Below are 23,467 nucleotides of genomic sequence, written 5' to 3'. Positions count from 1 at the left end.
CACAAAAAATCACAGTTCGTAAAAATGCTAACAATCTGGTTCGGATTATATAATCTGAACTATAGCTATTTTGGTATTTTTGTAGGACACGTGAGAATAGAATAGGATGGAAGAAGTAATACCCAAGATACATGATGCGACCAGGCCCATTGTGGTTGTGCCATTGTAGGGTTCGACAACAAATGTTCTCACACTTAATTGAAAATTGCTTTTTTGACAATGAAAGTTTCCTATTGACACAAGTAAAATACTAAAATGCCCCTAGCGGTTGTTAACAACCACTCTGCAAATCGCCGGCAGTTAACTGCCGCTGGCACTCAGCGGTAGTTAACTACCGGTGAAAAATGGCTTTTCTGTTCTCTCTATTCTCTCTCATCCCTTCCATCAGAATGCAACTTTGCCAATTCATCTTCCTCAGTTGTTGGTTTCACAGACACAGGTTGATGCTAGTATCTTCATGTTTTTAGCTAATATTGTTTCATGTTCTTGCTCTTAATCGGTTGCTACATTTTTTTTCAGCAATCTTGATGATGTTGACAATATCATGGATGAGATCACTGAACAGACAGAAAAGATGAGTCAGGTTCAGGAAGCATTGTCAGCTCCAATTGGTGCAGCCGACTATGATGAGGTTGTCTTCTCAACTGTTAATTTTGTTTTTATTTATTTACTCTATGCTGAAGAGGATTTTTTTATTACAAGATTGATTAGATTTTTTTATTTCAAGATTGATTCAATTTTTTTATTATTTCAGATTGAATCATTATTGAACATTGACATATGTATTATATGATACAATATACCCAGGCAACATATTGAATTTATTTTTTATTTCAGGATGAATTGGAAGCAGAACTTGAAGAGCTAGAGGGTGCTGAGTTGGAAGAACAGCTTCTTCAACCTACAATTACAACTCCAGCAGCCCCGGTTCATGTCTCAGCTGGGCAGCAACATACCCACCCTGTGTCTGTGAAACCAACAACTGAGGAAGATGAATTGGCAAAGTTGCAGGCTGATGGAAGGGCTGAGTGCCAACGGCAGTTAACTGCCGGCGATTTGCAAAGCGGTCGTTAACAACAGCTGGGGGCATTTTAGTATTTTACTTGTGTCAATAGGAAACTTTCATTGTCAAAAAAGCAATTTTCCACTTAATTTGCTTCTCACTTCTAATTGATAAAGTCTATTTTTTTTATTTGATTGCAGGGAATAAAATAAAATGAATTGGTTTGAGAATATTTGAACGAGGGAAGGCCTGTAATATGAAGGGATAGATTATGTGTTCGATAACAAAAATAATGGATTTCTAGTAATGTTAAGCTATTAATTCAGTTGGGCTGCTTTTATATAATCAAAACATATAAAACAATTTGTATATTGTTTTAGATGGGGTCTCATTTTTTTGTTTCAAATATACAAACAAAAAGTTGCAATTAGGTAACATGTAATTAAATCTATGATTAAAACATGATAGAAAAATCTTGCCCTTTCCCACCCTAAATGCATCCCTAAAATAAATCTTCACTTCACTTTAATTAATTAAAGATCAACTTCCTCTACACAAAAATATTCTAATAAATATTTCGGCAAGAGATATTCCATATTGCAATACCATAAATAATTTTTTGTCCTATTATTTTATGCTTGATTATTTCGCACGAATTAAACAGAATATAAATGAATGAAAGAATACTAATTTCAACAAATTTATCTTATAAAACATTAGTTATTCACAAGGTCATAGATGTAAAGTAAAATAGCTTGAGAGTATAGTATAATTGTACTTCTTTTTTTAAACTCGTTATCTGGGCCAAAAACTGAGTAATCCGGGGTATAAACCCAACATCCACTTGCAGGAGCGTATGAACATAACACACTGAAATTGACACTAGAGAGAATTGAACCTGAGACCTTAAAATGAGTACACACACTTCAAGGTCTCAAGCCAAACATCACTATACCAACACAAATGAGTTTAGTATAATTAGATTTTATAAAAATCAATGTGCAGATTTTATGGTTAAGTTTGAAGCTTCGTCCGACAATGAGATTAGCATTCATCCTTCTCCTGCGAGAGGCCTTTTGAACTTTTTAAGAACAAATGAGGCTGGAACCTTCTTTCCTAGAGAGTAGTTTTGGTTTTGCTGTTGTTCTTCTGTTGTTTTGATTTTAGCCTTGAACAGTAAAAAAGATGTTACAATTAAAAAATAATAATATTCAATTGAAAACAGAAAATAACATTTATTTTGAGACAACTTCTCAGTAGCAAAACCTGATTATTCATCAAATTCATTTCTCATGTACATGTTTAGACAACAACTTCATGAGATCTTGGTGAACTGTGTATATATTCTTACGCGATTCCCTATTTTCCTGAAATTATTTAAGAACTAATGAGAAAATGAAATGAATCCATGATGAAATTTTCAAATTAACAAGAAAGATAAAATGAATAAAAGACAACTTAGACAATCCCTTTTGATCTTTTAAAATGAAATTCAGTTACAGATGTCTTATCCAATATAATGATCAACTAATTCAATTCAATTTTTATGTTGATATCGGATGGATAATCATGATATAGAAATTTCCTACCGTATGTGACCGATCTTCGCATTGAACCACCTGTAATTTCTTCACCAGATTTGTTCTAAAGGGATTAACTATTATTTCATTATTATTCTAATTTCACGTTAATGGAATATTTACAGTGTAGTTATTGCCCTTTATTAGCCCAGGTCATAGAATAGCTGCCGAATTATAAAGAGAGATGAGAACAAATATTTTCACACGACTTTTTTTTAAAAGTATTTTTAATTTTTTGTTCAAAAAAAAAGTATTTATAATTTTTTAAGTGAAATAAATTAAACCATAGGATAAATTAATTTCAACAGTTGAAATTTGGGGTAGGACTCATCCTAATGATTTATAAGTCAATAAATAATTTAGAGCTTCGGGAAAAGAAAAAAAAAATTTAGAGAATTTTTTTTTAAGGTACTTGTAATTAAACCATAGAACGAATACATAAAAAGACAATATATGATCATCTCCCCGTTTCAAAATAAGTGTCATTTTAATAACTTTTGGGTCTTCTTGTCTTATGTCCTAAGGACAGTAGTTAAGAAATCCAAAATTAGAAGTTTTTCATAGAAAACAACAAAATTGTGATTTCAAAAAGTTGAATAAAGTTAAGCACTTTTGAGACAATTATTTCTAATTAAAATTTAGCATGTACCCATGTTAGCATTTGCCTTAACTTTTTCTTTTCAATTGTACCCTGCAAGTAATACTATGTACACTACTTCTAAAGCATTGGTTTTACTTTAGTGGAAAAACAATCAATAATTAATAAGGATAATTTGGTAAAATATTTTTTTTTCCTTATGATCTTTGCATTTCTTAATATGTGTGAAAATCTTAAACGTATAAGAAACTACTCACATTCCCTTCAAAATCTTTTGAGACATTTTCACGAACATTCATCGGAGGTTTTTTATGATTATCCAACCGACCAATAAAAGTGTCACCTGTTTAATAATGAACCGAACAACAAAATTGTCGGTCAGATTAACAAATCTCTAACTTCCCTTCCAAAATTAAAATTAAAATGCAACACTAAACATTAGGAATTGGATTAAATGCAGTCAGTGGGTGCAGTCGGCACCTCTGAATTGTCCAAATAAGAACGGATGGTTGATCTGACAGTTCAAATCTTAAAATAACTTTTGATTTTTGTTTATATAAAATCAAGAGGTTGAAAAGTAGATTGTTAGATCTTGATCGAACGACCTAAAAATTGACGACGGTGTGACAACACCGACTTTTAACTGAACAGAAAGTCAATTCATAAACCCCAAGGGACCATCTAGGAGGTTGAAACATTTTTTATTTTGATTTTAAAAGTAAATAAGTTCGATTAAAACCAGATTGAATTGGTTTTTTACTTAATTGATAAACAGTTTTCACTTAAATTTCAATCATGAAAATAAACTTTATAATTCATATTTATGTTTTTAACTAATATATAACCACCATTGGTTGTCGACAACCACTCTGACACCATCAATCGCATCTCTTACCACCACAAACTACCACTTCAATTACCGTCGTCAACCACCACTCAAACAACGGTCAATCACAACTCTATCCACATCCGATCGCAAATCTGACCACCGACTACCATCATGACCACTACTCCAATTACCGGCTTAGCCACCTTCTATCACCAATACTACCACCATCAATCACCACTATGACTACCTCCAACCACCACATATAACTACTTGATCCACCTACGATCAATAAATTGACCATCATCGAATACTATTCCGACTACTGCCCAGGCCCGGCCTTGGGGGTGCGCAAGCAGCTCAACCAAGCCGGGCCTCCAAAACCTTTGGACCTTGAGACGAGCACACTTCAAGATCCCAAGTCAATATGTAATGAAAGATTGGGTCCAAGCCCATTTTAGGGTATGACTCATGGTTTTCTAGAAGGATCTAGAGAGATCCATTTTGATGAGTCATTGGCTAAGTTGTTAGAATCCTTATGCTATAAATAAGTGATTGATCATTGTAATCATTATCAAATGAATGAATGAAGAATTTAGTTTATTAGAATAATGTAGTTGTAGTTTATAATATTATCTCTTCCATTTATGAACAACCAAAAAGTTGTTCATAACACAATACCACCACACCAACCCAAGTGGGTTGCAAAAAACGTAATAGTTAGAAATATAATGTCAAGTTTACAAAAAAAATTAAACAATGAACAATAGATTCAAGTAAAATCCAATCTTAAAAAATAAGAGCAATATAAAATTCAAGTAAAGATGCATAAGTCTTGAAGGATAAGATAAGAAAAGTAGAACCTGGTGCACAAATAGGTGAAGTAAATTTAGAATATTTGTCATCATTATACAGCATTATTATTTGCCCAGCACGAGCCTCTTGAATGTCCTGCAAGTTTGGCACAAGAATCTCACTCTGTACATTCTTCCTATGTCCCGTAATATTTAACATGTTTGATCATTTCACACATATTGAGAAAAGGGTATAACGGAAAGTTAGAGAATAATACTTTTACTATACTATTATTGTTATTAAATACTGGTGTAATTATGATCACCTATGATGCACAGATACGATATGTTTTGGACATGTATAAAAAATAAAAATAGATGACAATTTTACACTAAGAATGGATATCCCATTTTTAAAAAATATTAATCCTTAGATATTATTCTTCCGAGCAAACCATAGGTTCAATATCTAGTTAGAATTTAAAAACAGATGATAGAGAATAACAATTACTATAATATAGTTCTCAAATCTATAAAGCCGTTCTTTCAAAAAAAAAAAATCTATAAAGTCGTTGAATTTAATGAGAATATACACTAGTCATGATGAAAATCTAAAAACTAACCTTACCATCATGCATCAACAAACGATGAACCTGCATTTCCACAAGAAAGGCTTCAGCCACAAAATCACGTTAGTCTCAAAATGCAATGAATGAAAGTAAAGACATGTAAATGATCTTATGAGTGGTATACAACTGCATATTGTTTTCAATCTTGTTCCATGCCCTCATTGAGATAAATAAAAGCTGAAACTAAAATATGTCTTTGTTGTAGCAATATTTTAAGAGAAAAATACAAAATGAGGTACAAGACCAAAATATGCAAGACGTGACAGTATGAAACACAGACACATCTAGAATTGGACGCGTCCCTGTGTTCGACGCATCAATATCTAAAACCCGTACGGCTTGTGTCCGATAATTTAGATAGCATCACAAAAAAATATTCTTTGCTTCGACACACCTTAAAATTCCTTGGACACAGTTGATTATTCTCTATTTATTAAGGTTGATTTAGTTTCCTTATTTTGCTTTCTTGAGAGATTCTCTCCTGTATGTAAGTTTGCATATATCATTTTAATAAACAAGTTATTCATTCTAAATTACTCAAGCTGGTACTGGAGCTCTCTGGTGAGGTACCTTCCGTTGTTTCGGTTTCGGGGTTTCAGCCGCCGCAAGCGGTGACCCATTGTTGTTTTAAATGCAGTCAGAGTAACTGCCAGTCCATTACCGCCATGCGTCCCCTCCGTCAGTTTTTGTTCAAGGTTCTGTTGGGACACCTTCCAGTTTTATAGGTCTCACGTTTGAGGTGCGTTTCAGTTGTTTTCGCTTCAGATGTGTCGGTTCTTGAGTTGGCTCACTGTTTCCAGTTTCTGCAACTCTTGATCACGTTTGAGAAGGTTTTTTTGAGGTTTCCTTGTTGTTGGTTTTCTTTTGGTAAATTATTGTTGTGTTTTGGATCCACCGTGCAGATCTGCACATTTATCACTATTGTTGAACGGCTTATGGTTTGTTTATTCATTATTTTTGTTTGAATTCGATGGCTGCCCAAAATGTTTCAAGTTTGGTCGCATTGGCTCATTTCAATAATTCTACAATTTGCTTATCTCACTCTATAGGGGATCATGGATTTTTTATTCGGGTGCTTGCTACTGATCATGTAGTTGGTAATCCTTCTCTTATTTATAACTTGCTCCCTCCTAAAATACTTCACAGCATTACCCTTGCTAATGGTTCTAAGGCACAGCTAACTGGTATTTGTCAAGCTTCACCTTTGTCATCTCTATCCTTGGATTATGTGTTATTTGTACCTGACTGCCCCTTCAATTTGATTTCAATTAACAAGTTTACTCGTTCTCTCAACTGTTACATAACATTTACTTCAGGTTCTCTCTTTATAAAAGACCAAAGAACAGGAAATAAATTGGAGCAGGCTCTGAACAACAATGTCGCTATTACCTTGAATTACCTTCACCAACTGTATGCAATGTTTTTGCATCTCCAAATATCATTCACCATCTTTTGGGTCATCTAAGTCTAGATAAGTTAAAAGTGTTGGTTCTGCAACTCTCACATTTAAAAATTGTTGAATGTGAGTCATGTCAGCTTGCAAACATGTTCAGACATCTTTTCAAAGCAGCGTCAATTACAGATCCAAGCATGCCTTTGATATTGTGCATTCTGATATTTGGGGTCCTAGTCGCATGCCCTCTAATTTAGGATACAAGTATTATGTTACTTTCATCGATGATTTCTCTCGGTGTACTTGGATAACCTTATTGAAGAATCGTTCATAATTGTTTGGTGCATTTAAGACTTTTTGTTCAAAGATGAAAACTCAATTTAGGAAAACAATCAATGTTTTGAGAAGTGACTGTGACAATGCCAAAGAATACTTTTCTACACAATTCAACTCCAATTTGATTTCTCATGGTATCACACATCAATCTAGTTGTCTGAACACACCGCAACAAAATGGTGTCGCTAAGCAGAAACATCGTCATCTAGTTGATACAGCTCAAACCTTATTGATCAATGACCTTTGAAATTTTGGGGTGATGCGGTTCTCACAGCTTGTTATTTGATCAACTGCATGTCATCATCAGTCTTGGATAATGAGATTCCCAATTCTCTCTTGTTTCCTAACGACCCCTTTTATTATGTCCCACTTCGAGTTTTTGGCTCTACTTGTTTTGTTCATGATCTTTCTCCTAGTCGTGATAAATTGTCTATCTGAGCTGTCAAGTGTGTATTTTTGGGGTACTCCAGAGTTCAAAAAAGGTATCGGTGTTATTGTCCATCTACAAATCGTTTTTGTCTCTACAGATGTTACTTTCTTTGAGCATACACCTTTCTTTGTGACATCAACTACATCTGATTCTACTTCTCATGTGATATCAATTCCTCTATTTGAACCATTTGTCCCTGCTCAGAGACCTCCACGATCACAAAGTAGTTCTGAGTTTCGTCGTTTATCGTGTAGTATATGTAGTTGACATTGTTATCACAGGTAATGATCAAGAAAACAACATTTATTCAACCACTTTCAAACAAAAAATTTAGGTTGACTGCGTTATTATATTGGGATAGAAGTAGCTTAGTCCCAAAAAGGCATTGCTATTTCTCAGAGAAAATATGTTCTCGATATCTTGGAAGAGACGGGGATGCTTGATTGTAAACCGGTTCATACTCCTATGGACCCTAATGTGAAGCTTTTACATAATCAAGGAGTTGTATCTTGACCCAGGCAGATATAAGTAGTTAGTTGGGAAGCTTAACTAACTCGCTATGACTAGACCGTATTTCGCTTGTTGATAGCGTTGTGAGTCAAAATTTGAACTCACCATGCGATAGCCAATGGAATGTCGTGGTTCGGATCTTGAGGTATATTAAAAGGTCACCTAGAAAATGACATGTTTATTGAGACAGCCCATACCAGTATTGTTGGATATTCATATGCAGATTGGGCAGGTGATATGAATGATAGAAGATCTACTTCAGGTTATTGTGTTCTAATGGGAGGAAACTTAATTTCATGGAAAAGTAAAAAGCAAACTGTTGTTGCAAGGTCAAGTACTGAGAAGGAGTACCGTGTTATGGCACATGCTACTTGTGAACTTTTATGGTTGAAGCATTTGTTGGAAGAGTTGAAATTTGGTGAACTAGGTCCTATGGAACTTGATGTTTGATAATCAGTCGGCATTGTATCTTTCGTCAAATCCAGTTTTTCTTGAGAGGACAAAACACATAGAAAATGATTGTCACTTTATCAGAGAGAAGATACTTCCCAACATCATTAAAACCTCTTCAATGAGCTCCAATGATCAGCTAGATGATATCTTCACAAAACCTCAACGGGGGCCTCGAATTGATATTATATGTAACAAGCGGGATGCATGTGATGTGATATATATGCTCCAACTTGAGGGGGGGTGTTGATTACTCTCTATTTATTATGGTTGATTTAGTTTCCTTATTTTGCTTTCTTGAGAGATTCTCTCTTGTATATAAGTTTGTATACATCATTGTAATAAACAAGTTCTTCATTCTAAATTAAGTGACACATTCGACAAAGGTGGAAATAAGAGGATTAAAGACATTAAATTTGATTACATCATTTATAGTTTTTAGGTAGTGGATGGATTAATGAAGGCATCATATCTTGTTCTAGATTTTTTTGGTAATGAAACAAATGGTTCAATGTAGCTGCTCATATATGTTTTGATACACAATTTAGATATTTTATAAATAATCATATTTTATTTGTGTCAGAGTCCATACGTCATAGAAAAACATTAAAAGTAGGGTTAAATAGATAGCTTTTCCATATAGGATAAGTTTTTGGTAAACAATTGATAATACTTGTAGGAAATAGCAAGTAAGGATTTAAATACATGCAGGGACTACTGTGAATTGGATAATCCGAGGGTATATTAATGTTGTAAGATCCCATAACGTTGTAAGCCTTTTGAAATTTATTCTTCCCATTACAGGATTTAGTAAAAACAGTAATTATAGGATTTTTTTTTTAAAAAAAGTCAAGAATGCAATCAAACAAGAACAAAGAGAAGCCTTAAACTTACCCATTTTTTCTCGCCAGTTCTAACATTTACTATACAATCCCCCTCTCGAAGGACACCCTCGTAAATTCTTCACCCAAAAAAAATATATATTAATATAAATAAAATAAAAAAATAATGATATTGGAATAGAATTTAACAATATTTAAAGGTTCTCATACCTTAGACATGTCGTTAACAAACCATCCAAAAATCCCGCCTTAAATGTGACCACCGATGCCACAAGTGGTTTATCAGGACTTTCATGTAAATAAACCTTGACAAGTATAAACCATTAAAATAATTTAATATTGTTCATTTTTTAGTATATTAAAAAATAGCATAACAAGCATGTTTATCATGATTTTATGCAATTGTGCATTTTTTTCTATTCTGTGGTGCCTAGAATTCGAGAGTGTAGAAATACGCAGTCTCTTTTGCTAAGAACCCTGAGTTTGTCTCTGAGACTACAAATGGAACCTTGTGCAAAGGCTTTGTCAGAATTATAGGTACCTTACATGTTCTAGTAGGCCCAATTGCCTTAAGGCCCGCTTCGAATCATCCAAAGAGGAAAATTAGAGAAGGGGAAAATTCAGCTGAGAGAGAGAGAGAGAGAGTGAGTTTGTTTTATCGGGTAGAGGATAGAATAATAAAGTATCTGGAAACTTATTGTTGAGATAATTGAGGTAAGAGAATACTCTTCTTTGGGCTGTGTGGATGTTATTTGTAACAGGAATTAAGTATTAGTTGTTAACTTATTTTAAAGGCTTAATACATGTTTTGGTCCCTTAACTTATTTTTGGATTTCATTTTGATCCCTTAACTATAAAGTGTCTCAATTTGGTCCCATAATTCTTCTGCCGTTTACCATTTTGGTCATTTCCGTCTGTTTTTAACACTAAATGTCTAAGGTGGGCCAACATTATAGGTGGTCCACCATATACCTTACTAAGTTTTTTTAATTTTAACCATTTGATATTTTAGTTAAAAAGAGGATCGTCTGATTGTGCATGTCTATTCTATCTTATAGTGTACCATTTACTAACTAATTTTTCCTCCATTCTTCATGCTCCTCTTAATCATCTTCAACATAATTTTTCCTCCATTTTTCATACCAGCCCAGAATTTTTTCTTCTTCTCCACTAAACGTGTTGCTCAAACGCTCAAACCAGCAACAACATTAACTTGTTCAGAGAACACAAAATTCATCAACTTGTTCATAATGTTCATTACAAACCCAGAAATTTTTTTATTAAAAATTGTACCAATTCATTAAAAAACAACCCAAACACAGCAATGACACAACAATAGCAACAACATCAAATCCCAAAAAAAAAACACAAATCAAATTCATCATCTCTCTATCTTCCTTATCTTCTCTTCATCCTTCTCTTTGCTCTCTCTCATATGTTCTCTTCTCTTCTCTTCTCTTCTCAACAACAAACACACAACCCAAATCCATTGATTGTGACAACAACAACAACAACAAACCCTCTCTCTTCCAGAAATTACAGATTCATTTTCTACACTCACAAATTCATTCTCTTCCACATAACCCCCCCTTCTAATTTCATCAAAGATCAATGGATTTTCCGATGAGTTTGTTGTTGTTGTAGTCAAAGACAAAAACCATGGTTGTGGTTCGATTCTAAAATAGGTTGGCAAAACTTGGTTTGATATTCCATGTTTGAATGATTTGAATGATGTATGTTAATTTTGATGAACATATATTAAAATATAATGTCTAATTTTAAAAGTTCTGTTCTGTATTACAACTTCTTAAACATCTCATGTTCTACTTCATTAGACATCCTTCACGAACCAATTAGGAAGACTTCCGATTCCGGGATTGGCGAGTTCACCCTTCTAGCGTGGTGATTGTTGTGGTGACTTTTGATGGAACTCAGATTTCATTTTTGAGATATTTTGATTGCTGATTTTTGTGATGTTGTAAATATGAGGTTTGGATTTTTTGTGGATTTAGGTTTTTGAAAAGAAAAAAAATCTGGAAAAAGTTAATGAAGACATGAGGAAGAAGAAGAGAGAATATGATGAAAAGTGAAAAAAACATTAGGTGCTGACGGTTCACTATTAGATACAATGGACATGCAATCAAATGGTTAAAATCACATCAAAAAATTTAGACATTAAAAAACCAACGGAGAGGACCACATTAGTAAACGGACGAAGACTTATGGGACCAAATTGAGACACTTTATAGTTAGGGGACCAAAATGAAAACCAAAAATAAATTAAGGGACCAAAGCATGTATTAAGCCTATTTTAAATGTTAGTTTTACTCTATATAATTTTTCCCTTTAGCCTTGAGAGTTGTATTTAAATTTGACCTTGTGCCTCATTAGCAATCAATCAACATTTCAAGAGCAATCTTCTTCTCCCTAAAACTCCCATCCTCTACAATTCTAACATAATTTCTTAGACTTGGATTTTATTGGTTCGTCTCTAGAATCCATTTTCCCAATCGAGTGCGCATGATGGATGCTAATCAGAATCCAATGAAAATTGAGTGCTCCTGAAGTGGGAGACAAGATGAAAATTTTGAATTCCAACATAATCTCTCTATTTCCCTCTGCTTAACAGCCACAAAAGAGATTGAGATATCATTCAACTTCAGGTTTTGCTTCCTGCACAATCTTTGAATATGGATGATACCAATCCTTCACCATTGAGCCCTCTATTCCATACAGTTAGATCACATCAAAACCAGGACGATTCCAGCAAAACCCAAATGCAGAAGCACTAACCCTTAGTTCTTACGAAGCCAACCCAACATGATAGCTTAAATTTGAGGGCCCAGCTCTACCCCAAAATTCTCAGCCTGATTTTTTTGATTAATAGGGATATAAAGTTTTTTAAGTTAACCTTTCTTCATTAAATTTGGATTTGGTTGTTTAGGGGATGAGCAGGAAACTTATAATGTTGTACTGCTCATGTATCAATGTATTAATGTCTAATATTGATATTTCACCATCTTAGCAGTGAATCTTAAAGAAATTGGCCTCCAAATTCAGAACAGCTTTTGCAATTTCTGACAATCATGATAACAACATAATATAAAATCAAAAAAGTTTTAAAGTTTGTCTGAATCAGGTACCTTCACCCCGTCCTTTGTTTTGTCGAGAGCATACTTACTAACTTCACTCGGGCATGGCAAATATCGAAGTACACCATCCAGTAGTGGCTGTGGTCCCTGTACACAAAAGGAAAAATATAAGAGACTGATAAACAATTAAGTTGTTTGTATATATTACGTGAAGAATAGTAAAAAGGAATTTTTCTGAAAGTGCTTGAGTTGCAGAGTAAGCTACTTCAATGTATCTTAAGGAAGAATTCCTACCCAACAACATGCTTGCTTAATTTATATACATGGTAACTACAGTGATAGTAAATGAAAGATGCAATTTAAATGGGGCAATTAAGATAGCCCTATTTCCTAAGATACATTGAACTTGTTCTCCTTGCTCTACATTGGATTTAAATTATTTGGGAAGTGGTGCGTTAAAGGGGTCTAGGAAAGTGAAGCATTAATGAGCTGTTTGTTTCCGTCGTATTATTCAAGCAAAAATTAGCATATTCAAATAGCAGCCATCGCAGATTATGGTGGAGGACTTTTAGCCAACAGCTCTTGCCTGTTTGTGACGGATGGCCATAAGTGCCACGTCAATTGATAATAATAATTTGCGAAGGATAACTTCATTGCGTATTATGGTGGAAACAGTGACAAAATGAAGCAAGCATGGCCCTCACTCACTTCCCCTCCTAAGGCTTTGTTTGCAAGTTTGGAGGGGAGGGGAGGGGAAGACTTTGAGGGTTGGAAAATATGAGGGAAAATGGAGAAATCTTTTAAATTTTTTAAAAGCCTAACTCCTCCTTATAATCGGGTCACCTACCATTTATATATACGCACCAAGCACAATTGTGTTGGGGCGTGAAGGGGTGTATTGGGAAAAACCCAAGGCCCACATTGAATAGATAGGATTCTTGATAAGAGTTCATAAAGAGGAGGCACTTCTCACCTTACAAAGCCTGATAAGAGTTTATAAAGAGGAGGCACTTCTCACCTTACAAAGCCGGTTTTGTAAGGATGAGCTAGGCCCAACTCAAAATTCAAAAAAAAAAAAATCATAGCATTAAGTCAAAAATAAAGAAAGAGATCATGATATCTATCCAATAAAGGTGAGAAATGAAGGTAAAGACTATACCGCAAAGAACACATGAATTCAAGGTAATTCAGTGATTACCTTTTTGAAAGCACTACCCATGAGTACAGGTATAAATTTCCGTGCTATGGTAGCCCTACGAACTGCTTCCTACATAACACAAATTGATAACAACTATTTAAAAAAGTAAAAATTCGAAGGGGGGCAAGGAAGTAACAACTATTTGTCATATATCGCTATCTGAAAACACACAAGTAAAGAAAAATGTAGTTTAGAATCTATTGGAGATTACACCAAACGACAACGTGAATGACACATATAAGAGTAAAACATAAATTGAGGTGTCACTATTAGAACATTTAGATGAAATCATATGCAAAAAGCAATACACAAAACTTAAGACATATTATTTATTTACTTGAAAAAAAAAAACTTGATATATTCTTCATTTACTTGAAAAAGCCAGAGCTTAAAGATACAATGATAATTGATCTAAGGTATAATTAATAAGTTGTAAAACCAAAAAGCACAACAAAACCAAGGAATAGAAGAAAATGCATGACGTGATAAAACATACAACACGGCAAAAGGGTCTGGAAATAGAGTAGAGCTGGCCGCGAAGGACCTTAGAATCTGACACATGGTCATAAAAGCGGCAAGCATATGGTCTGCAGTGATTTGAGCAGCAAATTCAAGAGAGGCAGAAGGCGAAGACATGCAATGGGCATGAAATAAAAAATTTGAGGGTGCTGCAGGAAGCTTTATCGAAAATGCATCTGACTTCAGAGATGCATGAACAAGAATTGGATTTTCCAAACAATCTAACCCTAAAATGTAGTGCATGCATAAAATGGATTTGAATCAAGAAATTGTCCTACAACTTCATCCGAGAGCTTGAGAACTAATTAAGGGCAACATTAGACTATATGCCTAATTAGACTATTTACGACCGCTGATGTAAAGCAATTAATTAGGTTAGTTCAAACAATGTTTGGATAAACTATTAACTTGTATATATGGGCATGCTAATGCACACCCACTCAAAAATCAGGTGTGTATTTGCATGGAACACATTTTTGTTTTGGTAACAAAACAATTTCTCTCTCATCAAAAGTAATTATGCAAAGATTATGAAATTTGTATGGATTATAGAATTTGTATGGTTTATGAAATTTGAATGGATTATATGTATGGATGTTTAGAAGTTCGAGTTTTTAGGTAATTAAAAAAAAAAATCCAGTGATATCCACGAATACCCATGGATACCCCAAAACTCTTGGATTACCTGTATTGCGGGACTCGCTAGAGTACAGGACTGACACGGGTACCATATTTATCTAACAGGGCAGGGACGGATATCATACTACTTGTACCCATGGATAACCATTGTCATCACTACTCTCCGTCTCAACTAATGTGAAGACATAAAATCGAATACCACTACGAAGTCTCATACCCCTTCATGACAATATTATAACTGCTTCTACCAAAAAAAAATATTATAACTGCCTAATAACTCCTAGGGGTGTTTGCCGGTTTGGTTCGGGTTTGAGTGAACATGTTGCCCAAACCGATCAAAAGTACATAGATTGGTTTCGATGGGATTTACACATTTATGGGATAAAGCCCAAACCGAACCAAATTGATGAATAACTGGTTGGTTTGGGCCAGGTTATACAAAATTCTAAAATTAGAACACTTCAATAATCAAAGTCTCGCACTAATTGTAGCCAAAAGTGTATGGTCATTTCTTCATCTCTCTGTTTGTGACTTTGGGAACAAAAACACCCCTATCTTAGCATGTTTTCATTTTGGATTGAATTTCTATTTTGTTAAAGCTAGCTTGTACAGTTTGGGAAAGGGTTTTGATTGATCAAAAAGAAGAATCTACTACAACCGATATGCCCTTAGGCACGGCCATACATAACATAGAAATAACACTTGGAAAGGGTGGACAGTTAGCTAGATCAGTTGGTGCTGTAGCGAAACTGATTGCAAAATAGGGGAAATCGGCAACATTAAAATTACCTTCTGGAGAGGTTCGTTTGATCTCAAAAAACTGCTCAACAACAGTAGGACAAATAGGGAATGTTGGAGTAAACCAACACGGAGTAGTAGTAGTAGTAGTAGTAGTTATGAACCCTGTAGACCACCCACATGGTGGTGGTGAAGGGAGGGCCCCGATTGATAGGGAAAAAAACTGTCTCATATCGGATAAATGATGACATTGTTTACAAGTGGGGGGCAATCCTAACCTCAAAAGCCAATTTAGTGGGGTTGTGTTAAACCCATGGATACCTCCATACCTGTGAATAATTACCTGTATTGCGATACCCGTGCAGGTACGAGTACAGACACGGGTATCATATTTATCTGACGGGGAGGGGACGGATATCATACTACCCTTACCCATGATACCCATTGACATCCCTAGGTAGAAGAGTCCAATATCAAATAAAAAATGGCATAAACATGTGTTTATAAGTGGGGGTAATCTTCAAACACTTTCCAAATAAATACCCACAATTGTGTCTCTCTTTTCCTTACATTTTCTTTCTTCCGTGCACTCTCCAAACTTTGGGTGTATCATGCCTAAAGCCCTATAATACATTCCCTTCTATGCATTAGGCCTATCATAAAACTCCAAAAGAGAAAGAAAGAAAAAAAAACAATTATTATTTGCACACCTCAAGAACAGCCGATGATATGGTTTTGCCACAATGAAAAGCCTCAGCAAGTTCACCGTCAACCTCTGAGACAGTTTCTATGAGTTCACGCCTTTTATCTAACACCAAGGCTTCCATATCTGCTGGAACTTCTTCGGCAACAACATTATCACTGCAATATGCAACAACATACTAATTTGAAGAATAATGCCAACGAAACTTAACCACGGGAGTAACCGATACAAAAGTATCAGAAAAAACAGACCATTGAAAAAAGTATGCCTTTAACTGCACGAGATCGACGAGCCCTTGAAAATCACCTTCCAGGCCTATTGGAACTTGGATTGTTGCACAATGATGCCCAAGCTTGGATCTTGCCTAAAAAACAAAACAAAATAGTCTAAAAGTAAAAACAATAATTTGAGTTATAAAAATGCCCAAAGTCAATATAAATTATTATAGGTTACTAAATCTATATTTAAGTTAGGGATTATGTGTATAAAAATAGAGACAAACTCAAGAAAATACTTTATACAACACACTAACACCTTAAAATAAATCATTTAATTTACTTTATTTAATTCTATGTTATATATTTTTCTTAATAAATTTTATAAGATAATTTTAATATATTGTTTAACTCATACACGAACAATATTATGATACCCGCAAATATAAGCACATAACACCGTTCGAATATTTTTAATTATTTTTTCATATAAAATTGTTAAAGATTTTGTAGAAATGTTATATTAATGTTAATTTTTTAAAAATACTCCATGTAACACATTAACGCCTTTAAAAAAATTCATATAATTAGCTTAATTTATTTGTATGTTATATGTTTTTCTTAATAAAAATAGTATTTATTTAAGATGATTTGAATTTATTATAAAACTCATACACGAAAAAATGTTGCTGCTAGATAATTAGTTAAAATTACCGTTTTTTTATATTACCCAAATAGAAATTGGAACAATATTATGATACCTGCAAATATAAGCACATAATGTTTATAATTGACCCAGTTTGAATATTGTGTTCTATGATTTTATTTTAAATATAATATTTCCGAGTACCGCTTATATCACCACCACACAACAACCCACACCACCCTGCACGGCACAACCGCGCTACCCGTGTTGTATCACAGTATCTCGACTACTTTATTATAAAACAAAACAACTTTGAAAGAACAAGAACGATAACCCTCATCAGTCTCAAGTTTACCTGATTTAAAACTACCCACGGATTTGCTCCTTTCTTATCAAGTTTATCGATAAATACAAGTCTTGGAATTTCATAACTTTTCATATGTTGATCGACATCTGTTGATTTCATATGCACCCCACTGACACTTGAAAGAACAAGAATGGCACCATCAAAAAAATGCAAAGCCCTCTGAACGTCAATGGTGAAATCAACATGTTTGAATGTGTCAATTATGTTAATCTGCGAGACAAATATTAAAGGATTAACAAGAAAAGTAAATGTAAGAAAAACAAAAACAAATACCAACAAAGAGGATTTGGATGGGGACTAAAATTGAATTTTGAAAGCAAAAATGAAGAAAACCTGTGTGGGACTGAACTTGAAAATTATGAATTTTGTAGGACTACTAACACGTAAAACCCTAAACTTAATCAATATGCAAAAAGAATTGCTTTTAGTTTTTTTTTTTTTTTTCAAGTAACCTAGTGACCAGAGAAATTCAAATTTAAGGTGAATAAGTGGGGTGGCAAGGATTCAAACCCCGGCCCCTGCACATATTGTGTATTATCCCCTTAGACAAAATTGAATATCTAATGACTTTAATATGAAGTAGGCCTGTAAATATGCTTCCAGGCAGGTCATGCTTTTAAACAATTGAATATCTAATGACTTTAATATGAAGTAGGCCAGGCAGGTATGCTTTTAAACAAGCCAGGCCAAAAAAATAGGCCTATGAAAGGCAGCTTGCAAAAATTTCCTTAGGCCAGGCTCAGGCCTATCAAAGTCTGGTCTAGCCTATTCCCACCCCTATTAAGGACCCTCCTATGGAGGTAGAAAAAATAAGTCCTTAATAAGAAAGGGACAACTATATAAAGACCCTCTCTCTCCTTGACAACTAACAGATCCCACGTATAAAAGAAGTAATTGAGTCCTTATTAATGTATCGATTTTGGAGTCATTGAGTCTTTGATAAATACTTTCATAAAAAAATTAAAAATAAATGATGTGTACACGTAGGGTCCATTTAAGGAATCGACTACCATTGTGGATGTTCTAAGCACCCAAAAGTCACTCCTTGAAAATCAATTCATTAAGACTCACGTAACTTTAAAAAGTCAATGTAAATCGATTTCATTCAGTTCTTCAAAAATTGTATGAATTTGAACTGTTAAATTGTTTTTCAATGGCTATGATTGTCTCCTGGGTGGAGCAGTTACAGCAATTCTAACAATAAAACTATTTGATTAACAAAATAAAGTTAACAAATAAAAAAAAAGTGAGATTCCAGAAGAAAAAAAGGTTATTTGATCAAATAACTGGAATTTCACTTTAATTTTTGGTGTTTTTCTGGTGGGGAGAGCAATTTTATGTGTGAAAAGAGCAATGCAATTTTCTCACCTAAAAGCCTCCACCCTGTTCCCTTTAATAAAACATGAAACTAAAATCTGATTTATATTATATTATTATTGCTACCTTGCAGTCTTTCCAAAAAGTGGAAGTAAGACCAAGCTGGACTTCCTCATAGAAATCTACCGGGAACAATCCGCAAAATTGTTTCGATCCCTCCACGTGATAGTCCTCCTCTGTCAATCGCTTGTAAAGCTCTGTCGCTTCCTCCTCTCCGTAAAACTTTCTGAATTGCTCGGAAAACTCTGTCAATACGTCGTGAAACTCGATCAATCCCTTGGGAAAGTCCTTGAGCCGACCTGCATAAAACAGGTTCCTCACCTCATTTGACACCAGCTTAGGTTGTATGAGTCCCGAGATCCAGATGTTGCGCATCCTCTTTGAATCCTCGGAGAAGTTACGGAGGTGGAACTTCGTGGCGGTGGAGGAAAGTACTGTATTGTGGTACAATAGCCGCGGTATGAATGACCTCGAGAAACGAGCCATCGTGAAGGGACGGGGAGAAGATATCTTGGTTAGGGTCAGGAAAAAAAAAGTTATAATCAAAATTTAACTCTAGGGACGCACAAGTGTTAAATAATTTTTATTTTTATTTTATATACAAAACACCGTTTAAGATTAGCATCAATTGTTGCAGATTTTAGACTCTATCAAATAATTTTTATTTGATATAAAATAATTTATCATCAATTGTTGCAGACTTTAGACTCTATAAAATAATTTATAGATTTTACTGAAAAATTAGAATCTATTTTACTTTTTTTATCGTAATAAAAATCACTTTTTAAATTAATTTTTTTCTTTAAAAGATATAACAAACATGTTCTTTATATGCTTATATCAAACAAAGGTGTCGTCTACCGTGAGAGAGCAAGATAGGTCAAGAGAGGTAACTTTACTTTTTTTTTTTTTGGAGGGATAACTTTACTAATTTTGGCAAGTTGTTGTACTATTTCTGCCTATTGTAGGAGATAATATGTTTTATAGTAATACTTTTAATAATTTATTTACATATTTGTAAGTATCAATATCGGAAATTCATATTAATTAATTTAATATCCCTATCCTCTTTGGTAGTTTACTATAATATTTGTTGAATATTACCGATTTTGGTCTTTTTTATTATATTATGTGTTAAATAATTTAATCATGGTAGGAAAAATAATTTACTGTAATTACTATGAATTATAATCAAAAAAAATCACCATGGTCTTTTTTATTAGGGTCAGGAAAAAAAATTATAATCAAAATTTAACTCTAGGACGCACAAGTGTTAAATAATTTTTATTTTTTCCTTCAAAAAAAAAATAATTTTTATTTTTATTTTATATACAAAACACCGTTTAAGATTAGCATCAATTGTTGCATATTTTGGACTCTATCAAATAATTTTTATTTGATATAAAATAATTTAGTGATTATATTTTATAGATTTTACTGAAAAATTAGAATCTATTTTACTTTTTTTATCGTAATAAAAATCACTTTTAAATTGATTTTTTTCTTAAAGAGATATAACAAACATGTTCTTTATATGCTTATATCAAACAAATGTTTATGTACACCAGTAATTAGACCCGTGCAATGCACGAGAAGTAAATTATCTTAATTGTTAAACTAATATTTGTAAAATTGCATTATAATATATATATATATATATATATATATATATATATATATTATTTTATTGAAATGTGTACATTACAATTAATCTTGAATCTTTTAATAAATTGAATGCACAAAATTTTAGAGAATATTTCTTCTTTTGAATTTATTAACATGTGCCCTATGAGCACAAGTTAACATTATCCATAAATAAAAAAAAACTAATTTATCGCATCTTTGAATCAGTTTTGACATAAAATACCCATAAGCTAACAATAAAATAAAATTCATATATGCAACTAGCAGGTGAAAGAGCATTTGGGTGGGTGAGGGAAAGAGTTTCCCACCATAGGAAAGTTATTTTAAATCATTAGATCAAAGAGGAACATTGATCGTATCTTTTCTCAATTCGTCTTCAACCTTACTCACCCCAACCCTTGTCTCTCCTCCATGCATCCACCACTAGCAATATCTCCACAACCACTTTCACCACCATCACGTGGAATCTACATCACACCGAATTCTTCCAACCCCATCAGATAGTTGTTGACTTCGAATGCAAAATTATTAATAGCTGGGAATCAACTTTCCAATTATTCTGTAAAAAACAATGTTGCCATACTATGTGAAAAAAATCCACAAAGCAAGACAAATGGGTGAACATTCCAGATTCGAGTAGAAAATCGTTGTCATGATTCTATGGATGAGCTTTATAATTTACTATCACTAGCGAAAAGACGGGCACTCACGTGCCCGTCTTTTCGCTTTTGTTATTGCGCTAACGTTTGAGAATTATGAACGTTTTTTTTTATATATAAAATTTGGTTTTGATTAAAACTAAAATTATAAATCTTTGTTGCTTTCAAGTTATAACAAACCAAACTAACCATCATTATCTATTCCAATGACACAAATATTACAAAAAAAATATAATATAAATTCTTTTTTTTATGACACCAACAACAATCTTTATTATAGAAAAAATTGTTTAAGAGTATAATTGGGATAATGAAAAAGTTAGTATAAATATATTCATCTAATTTGTTACACTTTTTAAAAGATAAAGGAAAAAACTAAACACACACAGATATATATATATATATATATATGTATGTGTATATATATATATCTGACAAGATAAAGCTTATATATATACAAAGTTTGATGGCAGAGACCCGCCCCATGTAGACAAAAATGCAGTGTAGTTGCTTCCTACTCAACGTCCCATAATAAGGTTGATATTATCATGTGTATTTGAGATGCCGACTGCGATTATGTGCTTGCTAAATCATCATGGTTGGCATCGTTGTGTTTTGTGGAGGTGGGCGAAGCTTTGAGACTTTGTGAAGCACTGTATTAGGTGGTTGAGTTAGGATTGAATATCATGGATTTCTCTTTGGATTCAAAACTCGTCGTTGATTTTGTGAATAGTAATAATAGTAGTAACACTAATTTTAGAAGTATTATTAGACATTATCGACAACTACTTAGCAGTCAATTTACCAACTCTAGGGTAGGATTTAGCCAGAGGCAAGCAAATAGGATGAAGGGATAATTTTAATTTTTTTGTATTAGATTCAATTTTTGGAAGGGGATGGGAGGGGAAGGGAGGGGAGCAAAATCCCTCGTAAACTCATTTACTGCTCCCTTTCAAATTGAAGTTTTGGTGGGGAGGGGAAGAAAGGAGAGATGATTTAATGCAATTTTAATTATATCGACATAATTATCCTCATATTTATTTTAAAATGTTAAAATTATTCTTATTAAAAATTTAAGGTTTATTTATTTATTTATTTAGTAAAAGGCTTATTTATTCATGTTTCAACGTATAATTATTGCGTGGGCTTTTTGTTGCCAATCTTCTAAACTTTTTTATTTTTTTCAATTTATTTGTTACGTATTATCTTCTTCTTCATATTTTATTGAGATTTTGTTGGTCTTACTTTTTATTGAATGGTACATATTCTAGTCTTAATTTTATAATTCAATATATTTAGTTTTTACATATTTATATAAATTTAATTTAGTAAATATTAGATGGATTATAAAGATAAAAAAAATGACTATCAATAAAAAAGTTCAAATAAATTTATATTATGCTCTAATATTTATGAATTTACTCTAAAAAAAAATGTTACAACTCTTGTGTTTGATTATTTATGGAGATTTTAGTTATTGAGTTTTCATGTTTAATTTTTTATGGAGTGAATAATTTTAAAATCATGAGACTGTTTTAATATTAGAACGATAAAAAAGCAATTTGATGTTAAAATCCTTCCCCTCTCGTTGTGAACCAAACATGTATTTAATTAAAATCCCTCCTCCCATCCCTTTTCCTCCTTTGAACCTAACACATATTTAATTAATACACTAGACTTTTGACTCGTGCGTCGCACGGGTTTTCTCGACTATAATAGAAACCAATAAATAATCTTTAACATCATTGATATGGTAGAAAAAAATTTCTTCAAAAAAAAGGCAAGAGGATAGGAATGAAATTGGTGTGCAATGCATTTTTTTAGATGTAATTTGTTAGGTTAAATAATTGCAAACCTAATAAAGAAAATGACTGGGAAAAAATTAGGTTAAGTTGCTGTAGACGTAACAAAGTTAATAAATAAGGATTGATATGGTAGAAAATATTTTCTTAAAAAAAAGGCAAGAGGATATGAATGGAATTGGTGTGCAATGCATTTTTGTAGATGGAATTTGTTAGGTTAAATAATTGCAAACCTAATAAAGCAAATGAGCGGGAAAAAATTTGGTTAAGTTGCTGCAGACGTAACAAAATTAATAAATAAGGATATATATATATATATATATATATATATATATATATATTCATATCGTGTTTGTTACATTTGTTTTAATATTTAAATTTATTCTTATCTATTTGTTACATGTGTTATTTGTATTGAAAATTGAGGGTATTTTGGGAAGGAAAAATCCAACCCAAAAGTGCTGAAAGGGGTAGTTT

General features: G+C 33.1%; 2 protein-coding genes across 17 annotated transcripts; one reads left to right on the top strand and one right to left on the bottom strand.

Moving 5' to 3' along the window:
* Positions 1–415: 415 nt before the first annotated feature.
* Positions 416–1,172, top strand: LOC146943638 (vacuolar protein sorting-associated protein 32 homolog 1-like). The gene is made up of 2 exons (XM_085741917.1): positions 416–631; positions 838–1,172. The coding sequence occupies exons 1-2, from the start codon at positions 545–547 to the stop codon at positions 1,072–1,074; spliced, it is 324 nt and encodes a 107-aa protein (XP_085598043.1). The 5' UTR covers positions 416–544; the 3' UTR covers positions 1,075–1,172.
* Positions 1,173–1,693: 521 nt separating this feature from the next.
* On the bottom strand, positions 1,694–19,429 carry LOC146943637 (elongation factor G-2, mitochondrial-like). 16 transcript variants are annotated; one of them, XM_085741906.1, is made up of 14 exons: positions 19,207–19,429; positions 18,952–19,130; positions 17,497–17,718; positions 16,532–16,644; positions 16,288–16,438; positions 13,682–13,750; positions 12,535–12,630; positions 9,602–9,696; positions 9,444–9,510; positions 5,425–5,454; positions 4,871–4,958; positions 3,439–3,524; positions 2,270–2,370; positions 1,694–2,171 (listed from the first exon to the last, which is right to left on the bottom strand). In XM_085741906.1, the coding sequence occupies exons 3-13, from the start codon at positions 17,605–17,607 to the stop codon at positions 2,287–2,289; spliced, it is 990 nt and encodes a 329-aa protein (XP_085598032.1). In that variant the 5' UTR covers positions 17,608–17,718; positions 18,952–19,130; positions 19,207–19,429; the 3' UTR covers positions 1,694–2,171; positions 2,270–2,286. The 16 variants fall into 16 exon arrangements, 6 of the variants coding, with proteins under 6 accessions (XP_085598032.1, XP_085598027.1, XP_085598028.1 ...); XR_015025649.1 differs by having other exon boundaries at positions 5,425–5,474; positions 18,952–19,429; XR_015025647.1 differs by having other exon boundaries at positions 4,871–4,998; positions 18,952–19,429.
* Between the last annotated feature and the right edge of the window lie 4,038 nt (positions 19,430–23,467).

Source organism: Medicago sativa, chromosome 2 (assembly GCF_051527215.1).
Source record: "Medicago sativa cultivar Bolivia chromosome 2, Bolivia_mono, whole genome shotgun sequence".
NCBI classification, from domain to species: Eukaryota; Viridiplantae; Streptophyta; class Magnoliopsida; order Fabales; family Fabaceae; genus Medicago; species Medicago sativa.
Note: the sequence above shows the minus strand (reverse complement) of the source record. Positions and strands in the feature narration are given on the sequence as shown.

Bases quoted from the DNA above. Each gene is read 5' to 3' on its own strand.
- LOC146943638 (XM_085741917.1), top strand. From the start codon at position 545: ATGGATGAGATCACTGAACAGACAGAAAAGATGAGTCAGGTTCAGGAA. The intron at 632-837 runs GTTGTCTTCTCA...TTTTTATTTCAG, and splicing joins GTGCAGCCGACTATGATGAG to GATGAATTGGAAGCAGAACT.
- LOC146943637 (XM_085741901.1), bottom strand. From the start codon at position 19,371: ATGGCTCGTTTCTCGAGGTCATTCATACCGCGGCTATTGTACCACAAT. The intron at 5,455-9,443 runs GTAAGTTTAAGG...GTGGAAATGCAG, and splicing joins GAACTGGCGAGAAAAAATGG to GTTCATCGTTTGTTGATGCA. The intron at 2,371-3,438 runs GTGAGTAGTTTC...AAATAATTTCAG, and splicing joins CAAAAGATTTTGAAGGGAAT to GAAAATAGGGAATCGCGTAA.